Source organism: Cnephaeus nilssonii, assembly GCF_951640355.1.
Source record: "Cnephaeus nilssonii genome assembly, chromosome: 1".
Taxonomy (NCBI): Eukaryota; Metazoa; Chordata; class Mammalia; order Chiroptera; family Vespertilionidae; genus Cnephaeus; species Cnephaeus nilssonii.
Genome location: NC_137072.1, coordinates 20,720,222 through 20,729,838, shown reverse-complemented (window position 1 = coordinate 20,729,838; position 9,617 = coordinate 20,720,222). Strand labels below are relative to the sequence as shown.

The 9,617-nt window shown below is 42.7% G+C and overlaps 1 protein-coding gene across 1 annotated transcript in view; it reads left to right on the top strand.

Moving 5' to 3' along the window:
• Positions 1–2,465: 2,465 nt before the first annotated feature.
• ARMC3 (armadillo repeat containing 3) overlaps positions 2,466–9,617 on the top strand; it is a gene marked incomplete at its 3' end in the record, with an annotated part of 94,070 nt that continues 86,918 nt past the window's right edge. The window contains exons 1-2 of the mRNA XM_079772891.1: positions 2,466–2,545; positions 5,658–5,706. Coding sequence (XP_079629017.1) covers positions 5,659–5,706 — 48 coding nt within the window. The 5' untranslated portion in view covers positions 2,466–2,545; position 5,658. The remainder of the gene's footprint in view (positions 2,546–5,657; positions 5,707–9,617) is intronic.

Sequence of the window (9,617 nt, the reverse complement as noted above, 5' to 3'; positions counted from 1 at the left end):
AGGAAAAGGGTCAATGGTGGCGGGGGGGGGGCGGGGAATGGGACATCCTATCTAATAATAGACAAATATGCAAATTGACCATACCTCCGACACACCCACAAACCACGCCCACAAGCCACACCCACCATCCAATCAGAGCGAGTATGCAAATTAACCCAAACCAAGATGGCTACAGCCACAGAGAGCAAGGTTTCCTAGGTAACAGAGGGAGCCAAGCTTTCTGCCAGCCATTGCAGGCCTAAGCCTCCATTCAAGCTACAAAGTTTCAATTATAGAAGATAAACAAATTCAAACAAATGGCGGCAGAATGGAGCTTGAGAGAGCAGGCCAGGGTTGCCGGCGGCAACAGGGGAAGCAAAGCTTTCCACACACTCTGGCCGGGCCCACCCGCTTAATTATAACCCCAACACAAATGGCTTCGGGCCTCGGAGGGAGCCCCAGGCTTGGCTCTGCTCCAGGCTACAAAGTTTCAATTGTAGAAGGAAAATAAATTCCAGATACCAGGGCCTCCGCTTGCATTGCCAGGGGGCATGGCCCGCCTGCAAACCACCACAGGCCCCTCGCTCAGGCCGCCCCACGCCCCAAGGGAACCCCCACCCTGATCAGGGACACCCTTCAGGGCAAACCAGCTGGCCCCCACCCCTGTACCAGGCCTCTATCCTATCTAATAAAAGAGTACTATCCAGATTGATCATCACTGCAACACACAATATAGCTGCCCCCATGTGGTCAAAGATCCTGCCCCCATTTGGACACAAATGGCCACCACAAGATGGCCAGCAGGAGAGGGCAGTTGGGAGGAACCCGGCCTACAAGGGAGGGCAGTTGAGAAGGACCAGGCCTGCAAGGGAGGGCAGTTGAGAAGGACCAGGCCTGTAAGGGAGGGCAGTTGGAGGTGATCAACCCTGCAGGAGAGGGCAGTTAGGGGTGACCAGGCCGGCAGAAGAGGGAAGTTGGGGGCAAACAGGCTGGCAGCAGAGTGGTTAGGGGGTGATCAGGCTGGCAGGCAGAAATGGTTAGGGGCAATCAGGAAGGCAGGCAGGCAAGCAGTTGGGAGCCAGCAGTTCTGGATTGTGAGAGGGATGTCCGACTGCCCGTTTAGGCCCGATCCCAGGGATCGGGCCTAAACGGGCAGTCGGACATCCCTTGAGGGGTCCCAGATTGGAGAGGGTACAGGCTGGGCTGAGGGACAACCCTCCTCCGTGCACGAATTTCGTGCACCGGGCCTCTAGTCTGTAATAATAAAGGTAAAATTTTAAAAAAGAATTGCTAAATATGTAGAAAGCTATTTATCAGGTAATTTAAAAGGCGAGAGGAGACATAAAGGGATGTGAAGTAGCAACTGTATAAAGCACTCTTGGGGTTGGGGGGCCAACAGGAGCTGGTAGAAGATGGAGTGTGCAAGGGGGATTCCAGGGAGGGGCAGATTTTTTGCTAAAGTCAATGAAATAGTATCTCATGAAGATATCCCTTGAATAGCACTTAAGTAGGAAAGAAAGAATATTCCAAAAGTTGCATATAACCTGGCAAATAGTAATTGCTTAACAAATATTTGTTGAACAGATGATGAAGCAATAGAGTGAGCAAAAAATCTAGAGGAGAAAGTAGGGAAAAATTTTGGGGGTGCTTGTATGGTGGGAGACTGGTGGGAAATAGGCTGTCCTGAAAGATTAGGGATAAGGCAGTCAGCTTTGAACACCAGGTTAATGAGTGTAGACTATTTTGGGAAGCCAGTGAGCTTTGAGTAGGGGAGTGACAGGACTAGAGCAATGATTTCTGGAAGTTGATCTGCCTGCGGGTTGTAGAAAGAACTGCAAGGAGAGAGAAACCACAGTCATCAGTTAGGAGGCCCTGGATTGGGGTGACAGTGTGGAGCGAGGGGGCAAAATAGGGGCCAAAATAGAGATGGCTAATGGACTCAGCTGCTGATTGGGGTTGGCAGCGGAAGAGGATGAAGAGAACCTGCGGTTCTTGTCTCGACCTTTGGGAGGAACGCAGAAAGAGGAAAGAAATGAGGGGTTCGAAGGGACGGGTAAGTTCTGCGGGGAAAGACTGGATGCTCGGTGCTGGGGAGCTGGCCGTGCGGGTCGGCAGCTCAGCGAAGTCCTGGCAGGACGTGGCGATGTGTAGGTTGTCCGCACGGATTCCGCCTGAGGCCTGCCCTCGGGAGCATCTCGGCGCAGGTGAACCCGCAGCCAGTCCTCTGGGCAGCGTTTGCGGCTGCACCGCGTCCCGGTGTACAGTCTTCACCTGGACGGGCACTCGACAACTACGAAGAGGAGGATTCCAGTGTCTATCCTGTCCCCAAACAAGGGGCGCTGGAAGCTGAGCGCGCACGTGGCCCCTCTGGTAGCGGCCGCTATTCCCGCGGCTGCAGGGCGCGCAGGACCGCCGAGCGCGCTCCCCGGACCGGACGTGGGTTCCCGCTGCGCAGGCGCCGCCCGGCGTCGCCTAGCAACCGGGGACAACCTTGGACTAGGAGTAGCCTTGGCGTGTGCTGTTGGCTGAGTCTAGGGAGCAGCTGCTCGCGGGGACCTCCTGGCAGGTAAAGGGAGGGGGCGGCTGCACGGCTACCACGCGGTGTGGAGAGGCCCAGGGCAGAAGTCCCAGCAAAACGTGGGGACCGGAGCAGGAGCCGCGCGGGTGGGGACGTCAGGGACAACTAAGGGAACCCTTTGTGAGCGGTGGTCGGTCCCTCGCCTACACCCGCAGAGTTAGGCTGGGCTAGGAGTGGGTTTCATAAGCATCTGGTCACCTCCCCTTTCACAGACAACAAAACCGAGACCCCAGACCCCGAGAAGAGAGCTGAGGGTTTCAGATTCCCTTACTTGACTCAGGGAGTGGTTCTCGACTTGCTCTAGCCCTCTCCCTCCCCTTTAAGCCTTCTCAAAATAAATCTTCCCATTGGAAAATATTTAAGATCGCCTAGACTTGAAAGTTCACGAAGGAGAAATGTGAATGACCAATAAACTCAAAAAATCAAGAAGCTGCAAAATTAAAGCCAACTTGTTTTCATACCCAGTGCGTTGAGTATGAGGTTCATACCTTTTCATCTCGTTCTTCTGCAGCTAGGGATTTATTCTAAAGAAACAGTTGAGGATGTGGATGAAAATTTTATGTCTAAGGATGCATTTATTTATTTATGTCTAAAGTTCACTGCTGCCTTGCCCATAGTTCCATAAAATTGGAAACAAATGCTCAATAGTAGGAGACGGGCTAGATACCTAGTGGCTTTTTAAGTATTATTTTAAATGACACATGCTGATTCATTGGATATGATTGGAGCAATAAATTGAGGCAGAGGTTTCAAAACCTGTTCATTAATTTAAGAATTTAGTATGAAATGGTCCCAGGAAAGGAAGTTGAGAATAGGGGATAGAAATCCAAGTAGGATGGTAAAATCACTGTAGAAAACACACACACACAAAAGAACTATATTAAAATAGTGTTAACTCACGGAGCTTATTTATGAGTGATTTTTGTTTTATTTCATGTGGCCTTCTTGGTTTTACAAATTCTCTTTAGTGAAATGCATTGCCTTTATAAGTGGTACACTCAAAAATGGTTAAAATGGTAAATTTTATGTGTGTTTTAGTACAATAAAATAAATCAATGGGCAGGTGATAAAAGAGTCAAGGGAAACAGGTTTAGTTTGCTTCAAAAAGTCAAAGGGATTTATTATTTTTAATTCGACATCTCTGTAGCTTTAAAGGAAAACAAATCTTCAAAGAATAAAATAAGATAATTTAATTGTATCATATTGATTTTAAGTGAAATAAGTTTACAAATTAAAAAAAAAAAATCTTAGGGTCATCCCTGAGGCTCCTTGTCTGTGGCCTGTGTCAGCTTTATACATCCTCCCCCACTAACAGGGGCAGGTCTCAGCCCATCCTCCACACCCCTGCCCAGCCCCTCCCGGCACGGCCCCCAGTCCCCTGTCTACGGCAGCCCTGCTCCTACTGCCGCCACTCCCATGTGCTGGCAGCGGCCCCTCTCACAACCCTTGACAGGTGCTGAGCGATTGGGGCTGGCATCAGTAGTGGGTGCGAGCAGCAGCTGCTGCCCTGATCGTCCCCTAGGAGCAGGGGGAGGTAAAGAAGCCCTCAGGGGTGATCAGGGCCGGCAGCCACCACTTGCACCCGCTGACGGCACCAAGTGATCAGGACCGGCGCTGGGTGCTGGCAGCAGGTGCTAGGGGAAGCTCCAGCACCATCTGCGGGTGCGAGCTACAGGCGGTACCATGGCACGTGGGAGCAAAAAATTTTTAGTAACCACCAGAGGCTAGCCCTGATGACAGCGACCGGTGCCCCACCTTGGTCTGGCGCCCCCGCTCACCTGCTCCACCATCCTGCCGTGGCCACCACCCACCATGTTCCGCACTCTGCCACCTGCTGCCAATGCCTGCCATGTTCCGTGCACGCCCCCTGGTGGTCAGCACACGTCATAGCAACCGGTTGTTCGGTTGTTCTGCCGTTAGGTCTATTTGCATATTAGCCTTTTATTATATAGGATGGGGGATGGGGGTGTATTTTAACATTTTAATATACTGGATATAGTGTGAGGAAGTGCATCACAGAGTAAGCTTGTCCAGGCCATCAAAGATCTTCAAATTTATGTGAACTGAAGTTAGGGACTTGGAGTAGATGTCTTTCAAAAGTCCCTATGAGTTTGTAGGATCATGTGGTTTTTAACATATGTGATAAATTCTGGTCAGTGTCTCTCATGCTAGCAGCTGCGTTTCTCCCTTGACAGCCATCTGAACTAATGCTGACATTGTAGATTCCAAGGATTTTCTATTTCTCAGGATTTCTTTTGAGACTGTAGACATTTTCTTAAAACTGGAATATACCCTCTGAGTGAGATTGCCTAATGCTAAACATAATCCCATGAACTTTCATTGGAGAAAATTTGAAAGATTTCTAGGGTTGTTCTAACATCTTGAAAAGTTTTCTGAACCCAGGTGGAGTTAATCCTCTGTGGTATATCAACTATGTCTACGATTCCTTTTACTTTTTCCACACAGGCAAGGAGTAATCCCTATTTCCCAAGAATGCATTTCTTTAGATTCTCAATTAGTTTTTATTGAGCTTTGGATTACATCAGATAAAATTTTGTTATTTGGGAAAATGACACAAATGTTCATCTGGAGTTGATAGATCTTGGATACAATTCACAAAACCATTACTCCCAGGAAAACAGAGTTAATTATTTTTATAAATGCTGAAGGTCTACTATGTGCCAGACACTCTTCTAGGTGCTTGGGATAGATCAATGCAAGAAAGAAGACAAAAATCCCTCCTTTTGTGGCAAAACCTTCTTGCAGATTTCAAAAGTATCTTGGACTTTGTCTCCCAAGCCCTACATGGTAAACTAAAAAGTGAAAGTTATGTCACTAATAATATATTCTCTTTCTTTCCAAACTGGAAGCCAGGACTAATTCCCAACAATCTTATCAATCAGTTCCTTTAAAATCATGGTTTGAATGGGGATGTAGGTAACATATTTGTACATATGCAGTAATTTCTACATGTATCTCATTGTCTCTTTTTAGGTAAAATTTAAAGGAAATAGACCTCATAAAGATATAGATAACTGAGAAATTTATACATAAATAATATGTAAACGACACTTTAACCATTTATTGCATCTTTTCCCAGAATGGGTAAAAAGATAAAGAAGGAAGCAGAACCCCCTCCTAAGGATGTGGTAAGTTTCTGATTTGAATACTAGCAGCACGTCAACAACCAGTTTCAAAAAGAAATTGTTCAAACAGTTTGGCATGTACCAGTATATGCGTACATGGTGGCAGAAGTCCAAAGTCTGACTAATGATAAGATTAGTCAGAGAAAGCTAATATTATATAAACAAACATTTACAGCATTGTCATTACCTAATTAGCACAATTAAAGAGTCATTATTAGCTTTTAGTATGTGGATGGCATCTTTATAAGCCAAGTTAATGAATAAATAGTTTTGGTTTGTTCTTTTAAATACTTTACATTTGCCAGTCTCTCATTAATGTTCATTATCCAAGTGAATTTTCACAATTAACTGGGGATTATACTATAGCTATTATATTTGTATATAAGGTTGTCAGAGGATGACCTTTTGGACGTCAGAAGACTTGTATTTTCCAATTCTGTGGAGAGAGAAGTCTGGATTTATCATCAATTTCTATTCCAAATGCTTACGTAATACATTCCTTATAACACAAAGCCCCTTTTCTGTCTTTTAAAAGCATGTTTTTATCTTCTCTCTTCACATTTTTTGAATTACTGAAAAATGATGTTTAAAATAGAAAATGACCCTGGACAATTTTTAGTTTAGAAATTTATTTTGAGAGATACTTGGTATGATTTTCTTCAAATAAAACATGAATAATAATAATAAAAAGCATGTATAGTCAACTCACAGGATTTTATAGTTTGAAAGAAACTGAATTTAGTGCATTGGAGCATCAAGCTCCAATTACAAATGCAAGCTTGGTCCCTGTTCTGCCTCTTACAAATGGTGTGTGTGTGTGTTTTATGAAGTTGCAAAATTTGGACAAGTTATTTCAGTTTTTCTTTATTTCTTCAATGGGAATTGTGACGACCGACTCATTTCAGTTGTTGTATGAATTAAAATGAAATAAAACATATAAAGTTCTCATTACCTGGCACATAGTTAATACTCACTAATAAGATTTAAATCATGGGAATCCTTTAGACTCACACACACACACACACACACACACACACACACACACACACACGCACACTTCAGTACAGTTGGGAACAGAGGCTATGGAAGCACCTATCTGCCCAGGTTTAAGAAAGCTTTGCATTGTGGTCTCCTGATGTATTTTCATCAATCTGGCTGCTCTCCTTTGAACATACTCTTAAAACGTAACAAATTCTCTTAGTTTTCATTACATTCTAGGTTTTCATTACCTCTCCTTTTGCTGACATTTTATTACTAGAAAGTGAACTCATGAACATAGTACTTGATGACAAACACTTTGGATTAAAATTAGAATTAAGGGACTATTAATGGATGTATTAGTCTAAGACTCTTTCTGTAATTTTATCATGTATTCCTAGTATTATTCTCTGTATCCTAATCCTTGGGTATCAAGACTTGAGAAACTAATCCAACCCTAGCTTTAACAGAAATCTAGCTCTTGCTTTCTAAGTTCACAACAGCCTTGGGGGCAGCCAGAGGCATGTGCAGCAATTACCAATGGTCCCTGACTACCGATTGCCCCCGGGTCCTTCCATCTTTCCCCTACTCTGACTTTATGCTAAAAAGTTGATATATTAATATTAAAATATCTAACTACTTTTCTGTCTTGTAAATTCTAATACTTTAAAACAGTATACTGCAATGTAAGGCATCTGAACTTGGAATTTGTTACAAGGCATTCTACTTCAAAGTCTAGGCAAGGTTTGATGTACAAGTTATAAATGAAAACCACTTTTAAAACAGAGATACATAACTGCCTGAGAAAATAAACTTCTCTGTGTCAACTAATGGTAGTTTTGCTTTTTTATATATTTCCTGAAACCATTGTTTCCAAACATATTCTTTCTTTCCCCAATTTTTAAGCTTTTTACTGAAGCATAATATACATACAGAAAAGTGCACAGAAAGATACAGTTCAATTAATTTTTACACAATGAACACACCCATGTAACCAGCACCCAGATAAAAACAAAACAAAATATGACCAGTCTCCTAGAAATCCCCCATGCCCGCCAAGGACTCTAAATTCATAGAATAGTGTGACCTGTATTTGAAATATATAAATGGAACCATAAAGTATATTCTCTTTTATCTGACTTCGGTTTAATAGTGCATTTTTTAGATTTATCTATACTGTTGCATATAATTGTGATTTTTTTTCTTATTGCTATATGACATCTCATTGTATGACTATACCTCAATTTACCTATTTATTCTAGCATTGATAGGCATTTTTAGTAGTTTCCCATTTAGGGTGTTATAAATGTGTAGCCATAAATATTCTAGTGCATGTCAATAAATTTTATTTTCATTAGTCTTTCAACTACTAGTTAAAATGGGTAATAGGGACAGAGAGAAGAGGAGTGCTTAGTGATATGTTTAAAACAAAAAACTCCTTTTGCTTTTCTTAATATTCTTCTTGACAAAACATACATTAATATGTGCATATATGGTTTATTGATCTCCATTCCTTCTCATAAAAGGGAACACTAGCTAAGAAGATGCCTGGATGTTGGAAGATGTGGCTTAAACAAACAATACAGCTACTAGTACATTCTGCTCCCCCATGTTTGGTTGAAAGGCTGTTAGCGATGCTATAATAAATGGCAAATTTACTGTGGAATGATTGCATAAAATAATTACCAATAGAAATTACCTTAGTGGGAAATATTTATTATAAGGCAAGATATTCAGCAGCTAAGAGTAAGGTTCTGGAGTTAAACTATCTGAACCCTCACTCCATCATCCACCATCCATGATCTGGGGCAAATTTCCCAACCGCTGTATACCTCAGTGAGGATGTAATGGTATCCACTTCACAGGACATCCACTTAATATCTACTCATAGAGGCAAGGTTATATCAATGTAAGATGTTTAGAACAGTGCCTGGCACTAGTTAAGAGCTTAATAAATGCTGTTGTTACTAATAACGTAGTTGAGGGTACTGTTCATTATCCTATAGGACTGTAGAAGTTTGAACTGTCAAAGGAGACAGGTGATCAGCTGTGGAAGACCAGCTGGCCTCTCAAGTTCCAGGAGGCCTGGTGCATGGCCATCACGATTCATGGCCAGGTCTTCGAGTTTACGAGCATGGAAATTTTATTCTCTTACTATTTCAGAGGCAATTGAGCTTCAGTGGACAAATCACAGTATCTAAACTCGAAAGAGAACGTGACCTGGCTCTAGAGTATCAATGATTAAGTATCAACTGACCATTTATGTTAACGGGTCAGCACCTTCTCTCCATAGTTAATTGTTTATGGGGAAGCTAAGCTCGGTGAGTATTGAATCGGAGCAACATACAATAGTAGAACCTGCTCCCTCATCTGGGCAACCAAACCCAGTTCTTTGGAAGACTGGGATGTCTCCTGGGGCTTGTTTTCCCTCAAACTTCTTCATCAACCTCAGAACTCAATCTTTAACACTCTGTCAAAGACTGCCAAAACTGCCCCAGACTTTTTTCCAGAAATGAAGCATCATAGGGACTTATTTTCCTTCATCACAGATAAACAAGCCATCATGAATAAGAAATATAGTATAAATTCATAAGTATGCACATATATGAAACTGTGTAATTATCAGCTTGCTCCCCTTGCACTAAATGTTTGTTACCTTGAATCATGTTGTAAAGCAAACTAGAGGCCAAACAAATTAGCTGTTTTCATTTTAACCTTTACGCTTTTTAGCAGATTTAAAATCTATGTAGTCTTACTGAAAGTTCACACTTCCTTTTATATCTGTTTCTCTTTTCCTGTGTAATTGATTCCATGTGATCCGAGGCCACTGATGTGGTTAACACCTTCCAAAAAAAAAAAAAAAAAAAAAAAGGCCTTTTATTTGCACTTACCAGCACCATAAAAATCATTCACTTGTCATGATTTATCTACTTTTC